The sequence below is a fragment of the Cynocephalus volans genome, chromosome 1, assembly GCF_027409185.1.
Source record: "Cynocephalus volans isolate mCynVol1 chromosome 1, mCynVol1.pri, whole genome shotgun sequence".
Lineage (NCBI taxonomy): Eukaryota > Metazoa > Chordata > Mammalia > Dermoptera > Cynocephalidae > Cynocephalus > Cynocephalus volans.
Window position 1 is genome coordinate 124,174,382 of NC_084460.1, and position 22,146 is coordinate 124,196,527.

Here is a 22,146-nt window from a genome sequence, read left to right on the forward strand (position 1 = left end):
AGACTATTAGGAGACCTGTTTCCCCAAGTGATTTCACCTCAGACCCCTATCGGACCCTCCCAGCTCAGCTTCCACCATCCTTATCAAAGTTTAAAGCACTTACCTCATATTAGAACCTGAAACGCCAGCACTGCTGCATTAAATCTGTCTTACTTCCAGTTGTCAAGTAGGTACAATTGCAAAACCTGCTCCAGCATCTGTAGCTCACAGTGTTGTATCACAGTGGATGTCAGCTGCCAAAACTGAAAATATTTAGCCTTAATTTTGTTAGGAGCTTGTCATTTCAAAAATAATTTTTTCAACATTAAGTTTCATTTTAGTTACTTACCATTTGGATAGGGGGTTTCGCATAAAGTTAGAAATTCAACAATAGGATGATCCATTTCAAGTACTGTAATTGCTTTTCCATGCATGATGGTTAAACTTGGTCTTCTGCAAGCTTTGTCATAGGACAGCCCACCAGAGAATATTATGAATGGTTCACTATATAGGAAAAAAAAGTTAATGAGACTGAGAAGTCCTTTAAGATGACAGAAAGTCACAAGACTGAGCCTATAAAGAACAGATGTGGTGAGGATTATATACAATGTAATTTAGCAGACAACAAAAGGCTTTACTGGCCCGAAATTTCAAACCCAACAATCTACTATTCTACCATTTCACTTTTTCAGGATATCTTTTCTCACTGTTCAAATTACTAATGGATCAGTCTAAAGATATTAGGGTGGGGTTGGGGAAAGGCAGTGAGGCTGGAGGGAGGTAGACTGACTCCTCACTGACTCTCAAAAGGACATCTTCACATACATTAGTTGGTTGTCAAATTACAAATCACTACCATCAGAATATGAATCTATGCTAGAATATAATATTAACTAGTTGGCATGCGTCGCCTGAAATCCCTAAGAGAGAAAAAAGACAAATTTCATTATGAAATGAAATGTGACAGTGGAAAACACAGAGCGGTAGAGGGTAACACAAAACTTCTGGAGTTTCTGTGGGAAAGGGTATATCATAAAATAATGAAAAAGGCTAATATGTAAGAGAAAAATAGTTCATCAAAGATAAATATGGTCTCGTTCTTGATTTTACCTATGACCAGCCACTTGTATTTACCTTGCTCAACTAACTTCAAACAAATTTTTTCATCTGTTAGTTTGCAAACTACAATTAGATAGTATAGTGGGGTTGAGATGACTACTAAATATTATAGCTGTATGATAATTATAAAATAGCTTCACCATTTTCATGTTTCTTTTCTCAAATCAATACCTATATAGCTCTAGTATATTTATACAAAAGGAAAAATGTGTTGATATTAAGTATTTTCAAGAAGTAAATACCAAATTGAAATTTTTTTCCCTCAAAAATTTTTTTAAAAGAACTAGAGACTTTTGTTATATCAAATTCCTAGAGAATATAATGCTTCCTTAAATAATTCACTCCCATCCTATCTGCTAAACTGAACAATCTATTTGTCTCTAGAAATTGCTCTATAAGAGTGGACAATTGGGTCTGGAGTTAGTTGATATATACGCACTTCTCTGTAAACTATCAAATAACTGAATAAAAAGTTATTTCCTCAGAAAAATGGCCAAGGAACCACTCATGAGTAATTGTATTAAATACTTAATCATCACATTAAATCCTCACAAGTATTGTGCTCATTTTATTAATGTGGTTAAGTATCAACAAATCAGCAAAACCCAAAAGAATACTGAGATCTAGCAGACTCCAAGACTTATGCTCCCAAACACTACTATATAATGCCTCTGGTAATAAATAGCTACAGTTTACTGAAGGCTTACCTTGTGGCATATATTGTGCTACATGTATATACAAAGTAAATTTTATGTAATCCTCACAACAACCCTGATGAGAAAAGTACTAATAATTTCATTTTGTACATGAAAAATCTGGGATTACTGCTTAATTAACCTGTTAAATAACTTGTTCAGGGCAAGCAGCTAGTGAGTGCCAGAACAAAGTTTTAAACCTAGCCTCCAAAGCCCATGTTTTTTATTTCTAATTTAATGTTTCCCAAATTATGAAATACAACTTTATGGGTGTTCTAAAAACAATATTAAATTAATTTGACAAGCATTTGCAAAGCTTATATCTCCCTTCTGAAATTTTACATTTCATGCTATATATTTAAGATTCTTAGAAATTATACAGTAAAAAATCCAATTTACTTATATAGAACCCAGAATTTCTCAAATTTCTCAAATTTATTTGATTACAGATCCCTTTTACTCCATGAATACCATTAGTGATCATACAAAAGCAGTTGGATAAATGCTGTACCACACTAAACTGTCTCATTTACTACTTAATACAAATTTATCTACTAAGGGATACTTATTAAATGGATTCATATAAAAGAAATAAATAAGCATATAATTGAAATCTTTATAAATCAAGAAAACATTCATAAAAATTGACAAATTATCAACACACAACTTGTATGAATCTCAAAGGCATTACTCTGAGTGAAAAGTTGGGCTTAAGAGGTTATATTATATATAACTGCATTTATATGACATTCTCAGAAAGGCAACACTATAATGATGGAAAACAGATCAGTGGTTGCTAAAGGTTAAGGAGCAGGGGAGAGGTATGACTATAAAGAGATAGCACAGAAGATGGCTGACTAGAAGACTCTATGGCTCGTCTCTCCCACAGACAGACAAACAAGGACTACATAACAACACTTGGATGAAAATAACTAATGGAGAGCACTGGAAAACATCAAAGAAGTAACAGAAGTGCTAGTGAACAGAGAAACTCAGGATAGACACATAGAGATTGGAAGAAAATATCCAGCCTCCACTACCCTATCACCAGCCAGGAACAGCAGGGACCCAGAATGCATTTCTGCCTGCAGGAGTTGGGAAGCAAGAGCTTCATTGCATGCATGCACACATGCATACTGCACGGCCCTTGCAGACCATGAGCACAGTGAGAGGAGCTGATGGGAGTCCATGTGACTGCATTAATATAGGGAGGGAGTTCATGCTGTTCATCCTGTACAACCTTCACACCCCAGGTGCCAGGCTGCTGCAGCAGTCACCATACTGGAATCAGAGCCAATACCCAAGTGCATTTAGCCCTGGGGCCCAATAGTTCTGACATCTGCACAGCCCTGAGACCCCCTCATCATATTGGATCTCTAGCACCCAAGCCCACGTGGTATCCTGCATGCTGGGAATAGGCTATCCAGCACACTGTGGGGGCTACCCTCAGGACAGAGAAAGTCAGTGTCCACGCTTTCCAGAGCTGACTGATTGGGGACTTCTGCCATTGCCAGTGACACTGCTCTCTTCAGTGTAGTGCCCATGCACCTGTCATAGGGGCACTAAGTCCCACCATGACTCCAGCAAACCTGCCCAGACCCATGTGCTTCAGCTGGGAAACTGTGGAGGGCCTTCAAGCCTCTCTCAGGGGCACAGAGCCCCATCTGCAGCTCCAGTGAGCCCATCCAGGGATATCCGCCCCAGCTGGGGAGCTACAAATGGACTCAGCATCTCTCTTGGGGGTACAGGAGCCCAGTGACCTTGCACAGGGTAGCCCACTCCAGCTGAGGAGCTGCAGAGTGAGCCAGCATCTCTCTTAGGGGGACAGGGGCCCACCCAAAAACCCAGCAACCTTTTGTTGGTCAGCCCACCACAGCTAAGGAGCTGCAGAGTGACCCAGTATTTCTCTTGAAGACACAGAGGCCTGCCCATGAGCACAGTGGCCTTGCCCAGAGTGGCCTACTTCAGCTAAGCAGCTGCAGAGAGCCCCAGCATCTATCTTGGGGGTAAAGGGTCCTGCCCATGACCACAGCAACCTGACCCAGAGTGGCCCACTCCATCTGAGGAGGTGCAGAGAGCCTCAGCATCTCTTTTAGGGGCACAAAGTCTCACCCACAACCCTAGAGACCTTACCCAGAGTGGTCCACTCCAGCCAAGGAGCTGCAGAATGACCTAGCATTCCTCTTTGGAGCACTGGGTCCCAACCAAAACTACAAAGACCTCACCCAGAGTGGCTCACTCCAAATGTGGTACTGCAGAGCAACCCAGTGGCTCTCTTGAGGGTGCAGGGCCCCAACCATGACCCCAACTACCTCACCCAGAGCAGCACACTACAACAGTGAAGGTGTAGCATGCTCCAGTGTCTAAGGGGCACACTGGCCCAGCTACAACTGCAGTGGCTTTACCCAGAGTGGCCCACTCCACCTGAGCAGCTGCAAGAGCGTCTCAGTGTCTATCTTGGGGGCACAGGGTCCCATCCACAGGACTAGCACCTTTTCCAGTGTCACCCACTTCAGCTGAGGAGATGCAGAGCTCCACAGTGCCTCCTTTGGGGGTACAGAGCTCAGCCTGAAGTCCCACTGAACCCACCCAGAGTTGCCCACTTTGGTTGAGGAGCTGCTAAGCACCTCATTATCTCCCACAAAGTCCAAGGTCCTAATCTTGAATCCAGCAATCCTGTTCAGGGTCCCCTGTTTAAGCTGAGGAGTTACAGAGCACCCTAGTGCATCTAGCAGGGATAGAGGATCCTGGCTGGGGCACCAACAAGCCCACCCAGAATTGCTCACTCCAGCTGAGGAGGTGCAGATCACCCCAACACTTCTCTCAAGAGCTGAAGATCTCATCCATAACCCCTGCAACTCAGCCCATTGCTGCCCACTTCAGCAACGAGCTGCCAAGCTCTCTAGTACCTAGGCCAGGGAGGCACACACAGACACTTCTGATGTTGAATACAGTTGAAGAAATCACACAGAGACTACACTCCTGTGCTAATTTAGAACCAAACCTGAAAACCCTAACCAAGTGTCACTATAGAACTCTACAGGTAAAATTCTTTTCCTTTGAAAGCTACTCCTGAGAATTAGAAGTGGCGTTCCAGCAGATGCCCAGACACCAATGCAGGGATATGAGAAACAGGAGAAAACAAGGAAACATGACACCACAAAGGGATACAATAATTCCCTAGTACCAGACCCCAATAAAAAGGAAACCTATCAAGGGCCTGAAAAGGAATTCCAAATAATAATCTTAAAGAAACTCAATGAGATGCAAGAATACAGATAGACAACACAATAAAATCAGAAAAACAATTCAGGATCTGACAGAGAAACCCAACAGAGACACAGAAACCATAAAAAAAAAAAAAAAAAAGAACCAAGCAGAAATCTTGGAACTGAAGGATTCGTTCAACAAAGTAAAAAATATAACTGAGAGCTTAAGCAACAGGCTAGATCAAGCAGAAAAAAGAATTACTGAATTTGAAAACAGGCTTTTTGAAATAACTCAAGGGGACACACACAATACTTTTAAAAATGAAAAAAGTCTTTGAGATCTTCGAGACAACTTTAAGCATACAAACATTCATATTATGGATGTTCCATAGAGAGAAGAGAAGGGAAAAAGCATCAAAAACCTGTCTACTAAAATATAGCTGAAAACTTCCCAAGTACTGGGAGAGATATGGACTTCCAGATCCAAGGGGCTCAAAGATCTCCAGAAAGATCCAATCCAAAAAGATCCTCTCTGAGACATTGTGTAGTCAAATTATCAAAAGTCAAAGACAATGAGATAATGCTAAAAACAGCAAGAGAAAGTGACCTTCCAGACCAGAACAGAGTGGGAAGATATATTCAAAGTGTTGAAAGGAAAAAAAACCATCAGCCAAGAAATATCCAGCAAAGCTATCCTTCAGAACTGAGGGAGAAATAGTATCTTTCCCAGACAAAAACTGAGGGAATTCACCACCGTAAGATCGGCCCTACGAGAAATCCTTAAGGGAGTCCTACATCTGGAAGCAAATCAATAACTATCATCATGCTAACTCACAAAAGAATAAAATTCACTGGTAGAGCAGATATCAAATGAAAAGACAAAAAAAAATTGTATCTTATCACTATAAAAGACAACCAAATAGCAAAGAAAAATAATAAAAGGGAAAGAAAGGAACAAAGCATATATAAAACCACAAAAAATTTTAAAAACATGTCAGGAGTAAGGCAATACTTTTCAATAACAACCCTGAATTTAAATGGATTCTCAAGAGATAGAGAAAAAGCATTTGATAAAATTCAACATTACTTTATGATAAAAACTCTCATCAAATTAGATATAGAGGGAAATTACCTCAATACAATAAAGACCATATATGACAAACCCACAGCTAACATCATCCTTAATGGTGAAAAGTTGAAAGCTTTTGCTCAAAGAACAGGAACAAGACAAGAATGCCTACTCTCTCCTCTCCTACTTAACATAGTACTGGAAGTTCTAGCAAGTTCAGGCAAGTGAAAGGAATAAAAGGCATCCATATTGGAAAAGATGAAGTCAAATTGTCACTGTTTGCAGATGACATGGTCTTATATGCAGAAAAACCTAAAGATTACACGGACGAACTATTAGAATTGATAAACAAATTTAGTAAAGTTGCAGGATACAAAAGATATAAAAATCAGTAGTGCTTCTATACACCAACAAACTATCAGAAAAAGAAACCAAGAAAGCAAGCTCATTTACAATAGCTACCAACAATTCTAAATACCTAGGAATAAATTTAGTCAAGGAGGTGAAGGATCTCTACAATGAAAACTGCATAAAATTTAATTTTTAAAGAAATTAAATTTCTTTAAAGAGGACACACAAAAAATGGAAAGACATTCCATGTTCATGGAGTGGAAGAGTTAATATTGTCAAAATGAACATAATACCCAAACAATGTACACATTCAATGAAATCCCTATCAAAACACCAGTGACATTCTTCACAGAAATTAAAAAAAATAATAACTCTAACATTCATATGGAACCACAAGGATACAGAGAAAAAGGAACTCTCCTACAGTGCTGGTGGGAATGTAAATTGGTACAGACACTATGGAAGACAGTATGGAGTCATCTCAGTATGGAACCACAAGAGACCCTGAATAGCCAAAGCAATCCTGAGTAAAAAGAAAGCTGGAAGGATTACGTTACATGATTCCAAAATATATTACAAAGCTATAGTAACCAAAACAGCATGGTACTGGCATAAAAATAAACATATGGGACAATGCAACAGAATAGAGAATGTAGAAATAAATTGACATGTTTACAGCCAACTGATCTTTCACACAGGTGCTGAGAATACACATTGGGGAAAGGACAACCTCGTTAATAAATGGTACTGGACAAACTGGATAGCCATGTGTAGAAGCATGAAATTATACTCATATCTCTCACCATTTATGAAAATCAACTCAAAATGGATTAAAGACTTAAATGTAAGACTCAAAACTATAAAACTTCTAGAAGATAAAACAGGGAAAACACTTTGAGACAAAGGACTGGCCAAAGATTTTGTGAATAAGACCTCAAAAGCACAGGCAACAAAAGAAAAAAATAAACAAATGTGATTATATCAAACTAAAAAGTTTCTGCATAGCAAAGGAAACAATCAACAGAGTGAGAAGACAACCTACAGAATGGGAGAAAATATTTACAACTATACATCCAACAAGGATTAATATTCAGAATATGCAAGGAATTCAAACAACTTAACAGTAAAAAAACAAATCTGATTTAAAAATGGGCAAAGGAGCTGAATACACATATCTCAAAAGAGGACACACAAATGGCTTACAAGTGTGTGAAAAAATGCTCACCACCACTAATCATCAGAGAAATGCAATTCAAAACCACACTGAGATATCATCTCACCCCAGTTAGATTGGTTATTATCAAAAAGACAGAAAATAATAAATGCTGGCAAGGATGCAGAGAAAGGGGAACCCTTATACAGTGTTAATGGCATTGTAAATTAGTATAGCCATTATGGAAAACAGTATGGAGGTTTCTCAGACAACTACAGATAGAACTACCATATGATCAACAATTCCACTACTTTCCTATGACCCAAAGGAAAGGAAATAAACATGTTGAAGAGATACCTGCACTCCCATGTTTATTGCAGCTCTATTCACAATAGCCAAGATTTGGAACCAACCTAAATGTCCATCAACAGATGACTGGATAAGGAAAATGTGAAATATATAAACATTGGAATATTACTCAGCCATAAAAAAGAATGAAATCCTGACATTTGCAGCAGCCTGGATGAGCTTGGAGAAAATTATGTTAAGTGAAATGAGCCAGGCACAGAAAGAGAAATACCACATGTTTTCACTCATATATAGGACCTAAAATAATAACAATAACAATAATTTGAACTTTTACTATTAGAGAATAGAACTGTGGTTACTAGAGGCAGAAAAGGGGGAGGGGGAGTGAGGTTGTTTAATGGACACAAAATTGCATCTAGACAGGAAAAATAAGTTCTATGGTATACAGTAGTGTTAGGCATCTATAATTAACAATAATTAATTGTGTGTTGTCAAACAGCTAAAAGAGAGGAGCTTGAATGTTCTCATCATCAAGAAACGATAAATTTTTGTGATGATGAATTTGCTAACTAGCCTGATTTGATCACTAAACATTGTATACATGTATTGAAATATAACTTTATACCCCATAAATATGTACAAGCAATACATTTCAATTAAAAAATAAAATTAAATTAAAAAATACAAATTTAAAAAAAGAGATAGCATAACAGTTTTTCAAGATGATGGAAATGTTCTGTATTCTTACTGTGGTGGTTGTTTCAGAAACCTATACATGTGTTAAAATCTGAAGTACTCTACACCAAAAGGGGAAAAAAAGTCCATTTTACTGTGCAATTTGCAAAATAAATAAAACAGCATTAAAAGTTTACTGCAATGAAGGCAACAGGATTAAACAAGTTGCATGATATAGTATTGTAAATATTAAATGCTATCATTTACTGAGTATTTTTGATGTTCCAGGAATTGTGTGAAGAACCTTACATACATTATTTTATTTAATCCTTATGACATCTCAGTGAGAGAGCTACTATTATCATCCTCACTTAATAGATATATTGAGAGTATATTGAGGCTTGGAGAGCTTAACTGCTCATGAAGCCTATCAGTAGATGGAAGTGATAGGAAGGGATTAAAAGACCAGCAGAAAGTAATTTTCATTAGTAAAAGATTACCAATAATGCTAATGGTAGCAGGTAGAGAGATCGATATTCCTTTCTTGAAGAGGATAAAATTATTAAGCCTAGAGGCCATCTAAGGTAGAGTGTCAATTGGTAAATTGGTGACTGGGGATCAATAATCCTGTGCACAATGGTCTTTTATCCCTGGAAATGTAAAGCACATCCCTTACATGTGCTACCTATACGGTCCATTAAGAGGTTCTATTGCTGCAGCATATGTGGTATAACTCTTCCTAAGGTTCCTGTTTCTGCCACAGTCATCCTAACTTTTGACTTCACAAAGTTTCTGCTGTGTAATGGTGGAATGGAGATACAGCTTTTTATTTTCACTTCTAGACTGTGACCCATTTTGCTGTGGCAACCTTTCAGTATTCTTAACCTCAGTGTTCCTCCTTATTTTTTAGCCTCCTTGCGCTCTGAGCTTCAGAGGTGATTTTTCTAATAAAGTAGTAATCAAAAGAATTAGACACCATGTACTAATGTACGCAGGTAAGTGGGATGATAGTAAATATGATTAATAACACGATTATTTTAGATTACATATCTAAAGAATTGCTTCTATACTGTAGTTTGATTAACAATTACTAGAACAAATCTTTAAGAGTGGTTGAAGAATTTTAATGATGAGGAATACCATGGCTTGGATGACAATAGTAATAATAATAACTTTTATTTATTAAGAAACCCACTATATGCCTTCATCAAACTTAGGACATTACATGTCTTACATATTATTTTATGTAATCCTCATGAGCATCATAGTGAGATAGGTATTGTTGTTGAGGAAATTAAAGTTTAAAAGAGTTAATTAAAATTTTCAAGGTCACATAGCTGTCTTACTTCAAAGCCAATGATCTCAATCATTATGTTACACTGCCTTGACTTGAGTTCTTGATTCCTAAGGTACCTTCTCTTCACTTTCATCCCTTCTTCCCTTTGCCTAGCACCATCCTATTATCCTTTAAGTCACATCTCAGGCATCTCTTTTCCCAGTAAGAATTTCACTGATCTCTTTCTTTATGATTCTGTACCCAACTCCCATGAAGGCTGGGTTAGGTGACCTTTTTTTGTGCTTCCATAGCATATCCCTATAAAAGTAACTTGCATGTGTAGGAACCACTGGTTAATGGCCTTGCCTTTGCTACAAGAACATAAAATCAAAGCAGGCAGTAATCTCATTTTAGTAAACCAAAATGGGCACAGTGAATGGAATGAAGTAATAACTTAATAAATGTTTTAATTGACTTAAACTGAATATTGTTTGAGCACCTCATAGAAATACATTTTTAAAAAGGCCTCTGAGCAATAAAAGAGTCCATGGATCACACACTTTAACATGGAAAAACCTCTCAGGCCTTCACATAGACCTATTTACTCTAATTTTACAAGTTTGGCTTTCAAGTTTCTTAGTCTATAGAAAATGAAAGACTGGATAGATAATGGAATGGAAAATATAAAAAGTTTTGATAGCACAAAACTAAAGGAGAGAGAAAAACTTTTAAAAAATACGCAAGTGAAAAGGAAAAGCAAAACAAAACAAAATAACAAGCTGCTAGAAATAGCTAATATAGTGCCTTGCACCTTAGTAATCCTTTAAGTACAACAGTGTAAAACAAGAGATGTAAATAATATTGAACCTGAAGACTCAAGCAAAGTTTAAATTATAAAAACTGTTTCAAGAAGAAAAGAATATATGTAACATATTTTATGTTTCCATCCACAATGAATGAATTTGAAGTATTCTAATACTTTAGTTATAATGGTATAAAACTGTGGTCATATTTACCAGTTAATGCATAGTGACATTAGGCTAGCCTAAAGAGATATTGATATATATTTCAAATAATTGGTTCAGATCCCCTTTCCAACCAGCTATCAAAAAAAAAAGTGGTTAAAATGACTATAAATTTATACTAAAGTTTTATTAGAAAAGCAGGTATAAACAAACATTAAATATACTTATGATGCCAAGATACATTCTAATGTGAGCATATAATTAGTATATAATGATCTAATTTAGAGTTAAAATAAAGTTAATGTTTAGGCAAGGTTTCTTATCATAATTCAGGATGAGAGTATTGCCACTAATAATTTATGCAAGTACAAGAACACTGTTTATATATAGAATATGGCTGCTATAAATACAAAAATAAAATTTTATTAAATATGACTTTAATTTTCTATATCAAAATTGAGTACTTTTGTTATTATGCCAACAAATATAACCTTATCTTTCCAACTAACTGTAATCTTTCCAACTTCAAAATGTAAGATACTAAAGTACAGAGAAATGGTTATGTATCTAATTATTTTTTATGTATTGCCAATAAGCACTAGCTTCTGCGTAATAATTAGTGTGAAAAAAAAAATTACTGCTGCTTGTAATTTGCATGGCCAAAAAGTTCTCTATTGTTAAAATGAATGTGTACAATACTCATTTAAATACTCTTAAGAATTTTCAGCGTACCTAAAAGGCCCAAGAACCGTGGAGATGATGGCCCTGTGGTGCCAGTGTGTGACCCAGCAGGTAGGCTTCACCACCGCCGCCTGATTCCATCCCCAGCCTGGCCGAGTGTGCTCCGACCAGAGAGGCACCCTGCTGGAGAGGCCCAAGATTTGCGGAAACCACGCACCCTGCAGGTAGGCCTCACAGCTGCTGGAATAAATCCCCAGCCTGGTTGAGTGTGTGCTGACCAGAGAGGTGCCCCGCTGGAGAGTCCCGAGATCTGTGGAGACCACACGCCCCACGGTGCCAGCACGTGACCCAGCAGGTAGGCCTCACCACCACTGGATTCCATACCCAGCCTGGCTGAGTGCGCACCAACCTGAGAAGCACCTCTCCAGAGGGGCCCAAGACCCGAGTTGACCACGCACTTAGGCACATGTGGGCAACTGAGCAGACACTGAGGCAGCTGTGCCAAATTGGCAGCCCCAGCAGCATCCTAGCCAGACAATAGTGTCGAACCAGTGGACTGTGAAATCCCCTGCCACAATGACTAAACATCAAAGGAAACATACCAGAAATATGAAAAATCAAGAAAGTACACCACCAAAGGATAATAACTCTCAAGCTCTAGATCCTATAGAACAAGAAGTCCTTGCAACATCTGACAAGGAATTTCAAGTGATAATTCTAAGGAAACTAAATGAGATACAAGAAAACTCAGCTAGACAACACGATGAAATGAGGAAAAGTATACAGCACCTGAAAGAAGAAGTGTACAAGGAAATCAATGCTCTCAAAAAGAATGCAGCAGAGCTTGCTGAGCTGAAGAATTCATTCAACAAAATAAAAAACACAACAGAGAGTTTAACCAGCAGGCTTGCAGAAGCAGAAGAGAGAACTTCTGACCTTGAAGATGGCTGTTTGAAATAACACAGACAGACAAAAAAAAAGAAAAAAAAGAAAAGAAAAAAGAATTAAAAACACTGAAGAAAATCTAAGAGAGATATCAGACAACCTTAAGTGCTCAAATATCTGAGTCATGGGCATTCCAGAAGGGGAGGAAAAAGGAGGCAGCATTGAAAACATATTCAACAAAATAGTGGCAGAAAACTTCCCAGCTATAGGAAAAGACACAGATCTTCAGATTCAGGAAGCTCAAAGATCCCCAAATGTATTCAATCCAAAAAGGTCTTTTCCAAGACATGTTATAGTCAACTTGGCAAAACTCAAAGACAAAGAGAATCTTACAAGCTGTAAGAGAGAAGCATCAAATCACCTATAACAGAGCCCCAATCTGACTAACATCAGACTTTTCATCACAAACCCTAAAGCAATAAAGGAATGGGATAATATATTCAAAATTCTAAAAGACAGATTGCTAGCCAAGAAAACTCTACCCCACAAGGCTATCCTTCCAAAATGAAGGGCAAATAGTATATTTCTCAAACAAAAACTGCAGGAGTTCATGACCACATGACCACTCTTACGATAAATTTTCAAGGGAGTACTTGGTTTGAGATCTGAAAAATAACTACCACTGCCATAAAAACTCAAGAAAAATCAAAACCCACTAGTAAAATAAAAATGCCAACAATGAAGAGGAAAAAAAAGTTTATCTATAACCCAAGGAACCAACAAATACAGAAAAGAAACAGTAAATCAGAAAGAAAGGAACAAAAGACACTTAAGACATCCAAACAAAAATCAATAAAATGCTAGGAGTAAATCAACACTTCTCAATAACAACTCTTAATGTAAAAGGATTAAATTCTCCAATCAAAAGACACAGACTGGCTGACTGGATTAAAAAGGAGGACTCAACTATATGCTGCCTTCAAGAGACCCACCTCACCTATAAAGACTCACATAGACTAAGAGTGAAAGGATGGAAAAACATTTACCATGCAAACAGAAATGAAAAACGAGCTGCAGTAGCTATTCTTATATTTGATAAAATAGACTTTAAACTAAAAACCATAAAAAGAGATAATGAGGGCAACTACATAATGATAAAAGGATTCATCCATCAAGAAGACATAATAAGCATAAATATATATGCACCCAATGTTGGAGCAGCCATATTTATAAAGTAAACCCTATTAGACCTAAAGAAGGAAATAGACACTAATACCATAATAGCAGGGGACCTGAACACCCCACTATCAATATTGGACAGATCATCTAGGCAAAGAATCAGCAGAAAAACACAAGATCTAAAGAACACTCTAGAGAAAAAGGAACTCTCATACATTGTTGGTGGGACTGCAAAATGGTGCAGCCTCTATGGAAAATGATATGGAGGTTCCTCAAACAATTGCAGATAGATCTACCATGTGACCCAGCTATCCCACTGCTGGGAATATACCCAGAAGAATGGAAATCATGAAGTCGAAGGTATACCTGTTCCCCAATGTTCATCGCAGCACTCTTTACAATAGCTAAGAGTTGGAACCAGCCCAAATGTCCATCATCAGATGAATGGATATGGAAAATGTGGTATATCTACACAATGGAATATTACTCTGCTATAAAAACGAATGAAATACTGCCATTTGCAACAACATGGATGGACCTAGAGAGAATTATATTAAGTGAAACAAGTCAGGCACAGAAAAAGAAATATCACATGTTCTCACTTATTTGTGGGAGCTACAAATAAATAAATAAATACACAAATAAACTGCGGGGGGAGGGAAGAAGACACAACAATTATAATTCCTTGAAGTTGATATGACAAGCAAACAGATAGAAGGTTGCTGGAGGGAGGTGAGAGGGAAGTTTCGGTAATGGGCCACAATAATCAACCACATTGTGTATTGACAAAATAAAATAAAATTTAAAAAAATTAATCTTATGGTATTAAGTAGAGGAGATGAATACATATACAATATGATCTCAATTGTAATAAAAAATAATGTAAAAAATGAAAAGCATAAGAGAGAAGATTAAGAAACAAATCTTGAAGGAAATGTTCCAAAACGTTAACAATGGCTATGGCTAAAGAGAGGTATTATGAATGATTTTTTATTTTTTTTTAATATTTGTATTTTCTGAATTTTATGCGATAAGCCACACTACTTTTATAATTTAAGGAGAGAATAAATGTTATAGAATACTAAAAAAAAAAAAAAATTTTAAATTAAGACTCATTTGCAGTATTCATAATAATGATAATCATGTATATGCCTACCAAACAACAAAAAATTAATTATCATTAATGTAGAGGATTCAACCAGTTAATAAAGTTATAATTATGTAAAAATTTAAACATGTTAACATTAAAGGTTATCCACCTTTCTTGTCCCTGTTTCTTACATATATCCCTGTATTCCCCAAAGTACAAACACATACCTGTTTCTACAGGTCTTGTATTCTACTTTAAGAATTGGTTTACAAGATTCTGATTTTCTTCCTTCTCTTTGACTTTTTCCTAAGGGGGAAAAAAAAGATTTGATTAAGTGTAATTTAAATTCTACTCATCCACAAGAATTTAAAAAATTTGACTAAAAATATGTAAAGAAAAAGGAATAATAATGTAGTTATTTATTTGTCATAACAGAAAAAACAAATCTATGGATCCTAATATTTTATTGTATTTGCAAATAATTTTTAGACTCCTCACAATTGACTTCTATATTATGAATAAAGTTATTTGTAAAATTATCCAAATTTTATTGTTTTACATTTACCACATATAAATCTAATTTCACAGTTATTTTAATAATTTTTGAAGACAAAAAAATTTAGAATTGAAGACATATACACATACATACTTATCTGCATAACGAAATGTATTACTATGAAAATCCATACTAGGTTCAATATTTTATCTATTATATACGCAAATTCCTTTCATATATAGAAAGACTTGCCGTTTAAAGCATATGATGGGCTATCAAAATCCTTCCATTTCCATCAAATTCATTTAGAGTAACATCTATCATACAATGAACACATAATACATTTCATGATTTTACAAAATAATTTTAATTTATTCTACATATATTCTATTTGCACAGAACAAAAATAATAGTTTCTTGTAGAAGAGTTATGCTATTTAGACTGCATAAGATTTTGAGTAAAGGATCAAAAAAGAAGTAAATGAAAGTAAAACCACTTCTGCACATAACATACTTATCTTTCTAGTTATGCTTCTGGTTTAATTCTGTTTCATTTTGATAAAATTGGCATTTTTTTTTGAAATTCTATGTTTGTTTCTTTTTTTAGTACCCTTATTTATTCTTGTATTACCACAGTTGTTTATAGACACACATACCTATTATATAGAGAGATGTTTACGTACATATATATTTAAATTTTCAGGATGGCTTCAGAATGGCACAGCCAGATCCTAATAGGATGTCGAGGTAGTTTTATTTGACTTGTTTAAAGGACAAAGAATCAACAAACCATTATCCACTCCATGGCATGCTTTCTAAAATTGCCTTTCGTATTTTTTTTTTTTTACCCTATGTTGACTAAAGAAGCAGCCAATAATATAAAATTGGCCTTAGTCACTCACAACGGAAAAAAAAGATGTGTCTTTACCATATATAAAATAAAACTGCTTACGTAGGTAACAATGCCTTGAGACAAGTTTTGCTCAGAGACTCACTTTGAACAAAGGTCTTAAGATTGAGAGACAGATGGTTGGAGATTACTGATTTGGGTAATGAAGTGGGAATGGGAATAGAGAGAACTGAAAGAAGTGACACAGCCAGGAGAGAGATCCATTCAGTTTATGTCTTTTTCATACAGTGCTTCACTTGCCAAACTATTAATTGAACAAAAACAGTATATTTGCCATTGTTTATATGGGACCAAATACTATTTTTCAATCAATACACATCAATATAATATACACTATATAATATACAAAGTATACAGTAGAACAGCATAAAGTAGAACATAATAATTACATAATTAATTATTTTAGTTAATATTTTACTTCAATTTCCAACTGCAACAATTTAATTTTGGATGAGAGTTTTCTACTTTGATTGTATTCATTGCCTATCTGTAATTGAAACATACATAAATGTCATATTGTGTAAAAAAACATTATCAACGATTATGTTTATTGCTATTCCTTATGTTTAGACAATTATACTAAATGATAGGGTATAAAAAATAACTAAACTTCAAGAGGCTTAGAATACACTAGCTTAAGCAAAACACATATAAAAATGACGATATGAGGTACCATAAGCAAATGAGTGATAGACATAAAGAGTTGTAGAAGTTGAGATTAAAGCTATGGTTTTATGAATAGGCTTATTTGCCTAGATTAAAAGATTCATGTGTGGGAATACTGGAAATAATGCTGAAGAGGTACAAAAGAGCCAATAAATGGAACACTATGCAACTGACTTACAACATAGACAATGGAGAGTAACCTGAAGCTTTCAAGTTGGGGAGTGATATGCATAAAGAAATGTTTCAGAAATATTAATATGGCATCACTGAACACAGCAATTTTGAAGGCATAAGAGATTAATGCTGGTAAATAGGAGATTATTGCAACAATGCAGGAAAAAAAAAGAAAAAAGAGAAGGAAAATGAACAGTTTCAAAGAAATGTGGAATACCATTAACTACACAAAGATATGTGTAGTGGAAGTACCATGAAGAGAAGGAAAAAAGGAACAGAAAAATATTCAAAGAAATAATGACTGAAAAGTTCCTAAATATGATGAAAAAATATCACTCCCAAATTTAAGAAGTTCAGTAAACTCCTAGTAGAATAAAAGCAAATAAGTATACACCCAGGTACATATCAGTAAAAATGCTGAAAGCCAAAAAGAAAATCCTAAAAACAGGAAGAGAAAAATGACTCATCATGTACAAGGAACCCCAATAAGATTAACATCTTACTTTCAGAAACAATAGAGGCCAAAAGGCAGTGGGGATGGCATCGTCTAAGTAAATGAAAAAAAAAAAAAAAACAAGAATCTTGTGTTGAGCAAAATTATCTTTCAAAAATGAAGGTGACATAAGATATTTCCAGATAAACAAAAACAGAGAAATTTTTGCTAGCAGAGCTATCTTACAAAAAAACCAAAAACGAAAAAACAAACAAACAAACAAAAAAACAAAAGGCACTTCTTCAGGCTGAAAGATCGAAAGAAAGTGACTCTAGACAGTAATTTAAATCCACACAAAAAATAAAGTACCGGTAAGTTAACTTTGCATGTAATTATAAAAGACAGCATAATTGTATATTTCTTCTCTCTAATCTTCTATGAACTGATTTAAAAAACAATTGTGTAAAATACTATGTATATATTGTATGGTAGGATCTATAATATGTTTGCCAATAACAACGCAAAGAAGGTGGGTGGGAGCAAAGCTGTATTGAAACAGGGAAAAGATGCTAACTGGTAATTTGAATCCACAGGAACAAATGGAGAGAACTACAAATGATAAGCAAAAGGTTAATGTAACAAATTCTGTAAATTTACATGTGCTCTACTTGCTTTTGTCAACTTCTTTAAAAGACATACGATTATATAAAGTAATAATTATAACAATGCATTGTTGGTTTTATAACACACATAAATTTAACATGTAAAACAATAACAGGATAAAAAGGGGAAGAGGGAATAGAGCTATATAGGAGTAACATTCTATATCATACTAAAATTCAGTTAGTATAAATCAAGGTAGATTCTGACAAATTAGAATGTGTACAGTAAGCAATAAAGCATTCACTAAGAAAACAATTCAAAAAGAATGAAAAATTCATTAAAAGAAATAAAATGTTACACTAGAAAATATTCACTTAATGTCAAAAAAAGCAATAAAGGAGGACTACAGGAACAAAAAAAACGAGACATATAGAAAACAAAAATTTAAATTGAAGTCATCTATTCAACACCATCAACAACAGCACTAAACGTAAATTGATTAAACAATCCAATCAAAGGGAAGAGATGGTCTGTCTAGATTAAAACAACAAACAAACAATATCCAACTATATGCTGTCTACAGGGGACATGCTTGAGATCAAAAAATATAAAAAAACTAGGTTGAAAGTGAAAGTATAGAAATGGATGTATCATGCAAATGGCAATCAGAAGAAAGCTTCAGGTGCTATACTAATACCTAACTAAATAACAAATTGGTTAAACGAAAAAAACCCAAAAACATTTTGAGAAGAATGAAATGAAGATACAACATACCAAAATTTCTGAAACTTAAGCAGTGATGAGAGGGAAATTTATAGCAAGAAGCAGCTATATCAAAAAAGAAAAAGATCTTAGTTGATAACCTAACCATCCATGTTAAGATACAGAAAGAAGAAGAGCAAACGCTGAAAGAAGGAAATAATAAAGAGTATAGCAGAAATTAATAGAGTAGAAAAGAGAAAAATAAACTAAAAGTTTGTCCTCTGAACACAGATAAATGAAAAGATGTCCTGTGCTCATGGATTGGAAAAATTAATATTGTTAAAATATCTATGCTATCCAAAGTGACTTACAGATTCAGTGAAATCCCTATTAATGTTCCAATGAAATACTTTACAAAAATAGAAAAAAAAAATCCTAAAATTCATATGGAACCACAAAAGATACCAAATAGCCAACGTCATCTTAAGAAAGAAAAACAAAGCTGGAGGCATCACATTTCCTGATTTCAAGATATATTACAAATCTACAGTCATCAAAACAGTATGGAACTGGCATAAAAACAGATATATAAACCAATGGAACAGAATAGAGAGCACAGAAATAAATCTATGCATCTACAGTGAACTGACATTTGACAAGGGTGCCAAGAACACACAATGGGGAAAGGATAGTTTCCTCGCTAAATGGTGTAGGGCAAACTGGATCTCTATATGCAGAAGAGTGAAATTAGACCCTTATCTCATATCATATGCAAAAATCAACTCAAAATGGATTGAAGACTTAAACATAAGACCTGAAACTAAAACTACTAGAAGAAAATAGAGAAAAATCTTCTTGATATTGGTCTGGGCAATTATTTTTTGGATATGATACCAAAAGCACAGGCAACAAAAGCAAAAACAGACAAGTGGGATGGCATCAAATTAAAAAGCTTCTGCACAATAAAGGAAACAATGAATAGAGTGAAAAGACAATGTACAGAATGGGAGAAGATATAGTACTTGAAAACCTTATGTGTGATAAGTCATTAATATCTAAATTATATAAGTATCTCAAATAACTTAATAGCCAAAAACCAAGCAACCTAACTTAAAAAATGGGCAAAAGACCTGAAAAGACATTTCTCAAAGATGACGTAGAAGGGGCCAACAGGTATAAGAAAAGGTTGTGAACATCACTGATCATCAGGGAAATGAAAACCAAAACTACAATGAGATATCACCTCACGTTTGAATGGCTGTTATCAAAAAACCAAAACATAAGTATTGGCTGGAATATGGAGAAAAGGGAACCCTTGTGTGCTGTTGGTGGGAATGTAATTTGGTAGAGCTATTACAAAAAACAGTATGGAGTCTCCTCAAGAAATTAAAAATATAACTTCCATGTGATCCAGCAATCCCACTTCTTGGTATATATCCAAAGGATTTGAAAACAAATAGATATCAAAGAGATATCTGCATTCTCATTTTCACTGCAGTATCATTCACGATAGTCAAGATACATAAACAACATAACTTAAATGTCTGTCAATGGATAAATAACTCAAGAAAACATCACACACACACACACACCCTGGCCTCTATAGAACTTCCAGGCCCACAGCCACAACAACTCTGCCTGGTGTCACCCACCCCAATGATAAACTGCTGAAAGCCTCACTGCCTAGGCCACAAGGCACCCACAGGCAACTCCAAGAATGAATACACTCAAAGAAGTTGCGTGAAGACGGCAATTTCACACTCATCCTGAAACAAACCTAAAATGCCCAAACCAACTGGTCATATAGAATACTACTACAGGAAAGAGTTTCTCTCTTCAAAAACTCCAAAAGTAAAAGAAATGATGACACCACCAGATGCCCAGACATCAACATAGAGATATGAGAAGTATGAATAAACAAGCAAACGTGACACCCCTGAAATAAGACAATAATTCTCCAATACCAGACCCCAAACAATGGGAAACCAATGAAATGCCTGAGGAATTACAAATGGTAATCTGAAGGAAACTCAACATGATGCAAGAAAAAATAGAAATCACAATTAAGTAAAAAAAACAATCCAGGACATGAGTGAGAAATTCAGCAAAGAGATAGAAATCATAAAAAAGAACCAAGCAGAAATCCTGGAACCAAAGAACTCATTCAGTGAAATAAAAAACACAACCAAGAGCTTAAGCAACAGACTAGAACAAGCAGAAGAAATAGTTTCTAAACTCGAAGGCAAGCTTTTTGAATTAACCCAGTTGAACAAAAAAAAAAAAAAAAAAGAATTTTAAAAAATCAAGAAAGCCTGTAAGATCTGTTGGACTGCAGTAAACATATAAACATCCATATTGTGGATATACTGGAAAGAGAAGAAATAGGAAAAAACATTGATAGCCTATTTAATGAAGTAATAGCTGAAAACACTCCAAGTATTGGGAGAGAAAAGGTTTCTCAGATCTAAGAAGCTCAAAGATCCCCATAAAGATTAAACCCAAAAAAGGCCTCCACAAAAAACATTATAGACAAAAATCAAAGAAAAAGAAAAAAATTTAAAAGCAACAAGAGAAAAGTGTCAAGTAACCTATAAAGAAATCACCATCAGAATAGAAGCAGACTTCTTTCAACAGAAACCTTACAGGCCAGGACAGAGTGGGATGATATATTCAATGCGCTAAAAGCAAACAACTGCTAGCCAAGAATACAATACCCAGCAAAGCTATCCTTCAGATATGTAGGAGAAAAAGTGTCTTTCCCAGAAAACAAAATCTGCAGAAATTCACCATCACAAGACTGGCTTTACAAGAGATCCCCAAGGGTGTCCTATCTCTGGAATAAAAAGAGTGATAACTATCATCATGAATACAGAAGAAAGAATAAAATCCATTAGTAGAGCAGATAAGCAAATGAGAAAGAGAAAGAAACTATCTTATCACTACAAAAATACACAAAAAGCAAAGACAAATAATAAAAGGGAACAGAAGGAGCAAAAGACATATAAAACAACCACAAAAATTAATAAAATGTCAAGAGTAAGCAATACCTTTCAATAACAACCCTGAATATAAATGCATTAAATTTTCCACTTAAAAGATATAGACTGGCTAAATGGATAAAAAACTATACCCAACTATTATGCTGCCTGCAGGAAACTCACCTCACCAGTAAAGACACAAACAGACTAATAGTGAAAGGGTGGAAAAAGATATCCCATGCAAACAGAAAGCAAAAACGAGCAGGAATTGCTATATTTACATGGAATTAAATTGACTTTAAACAAAGAACTACAAAAAGAGAGAAAGGGCATGATATAATGGTAAAGATGATATAAAAATCATCAATATATATGCACACAACATTGGGACACCAAGATATATATATAGCAAATGTTATTGGATCTAAAGAGAGAGAGATCCTAATACAATAATAGTTGGACACCTCAACACCCCTTTCTCAACACTGGACAGATCATCTAGACAAAAATTCAACAAATAAGCATTGTATTTAAACTGCACTGTAGACC

At 35.3% G+C, this 22,146-nt stretch overlaps 1 protein-coding gene across 2 annotated transcripts in view; it reads right to left on the reverse strand.

The window, feature by feature from the left end:
- Positions 1-22,146, reverse strand: part of STXBP5L (syntaxin binding protein 5L) — a 354,645-nt gene that overhangs the window by 178,531 nt on the left and 153,968 nt on the right. For both annotated transcript variants that reach the window (XM_063092515.1, XM_063092508.1), the window contains exons 9-10: positions 14,863-14,941; positions 329-483 (exon numbers count right to left, since the gene is read on the reverse strand). In XM_063092515.1, coding sequence (XP_062948585.1) covers positions 329-483; positions 14,863-14,941 — 234 coding nt within the window. The remainder of the gene's footprint in view (positions 1-328; positions 484-14,862; positions 14,942-22,146) is intronic.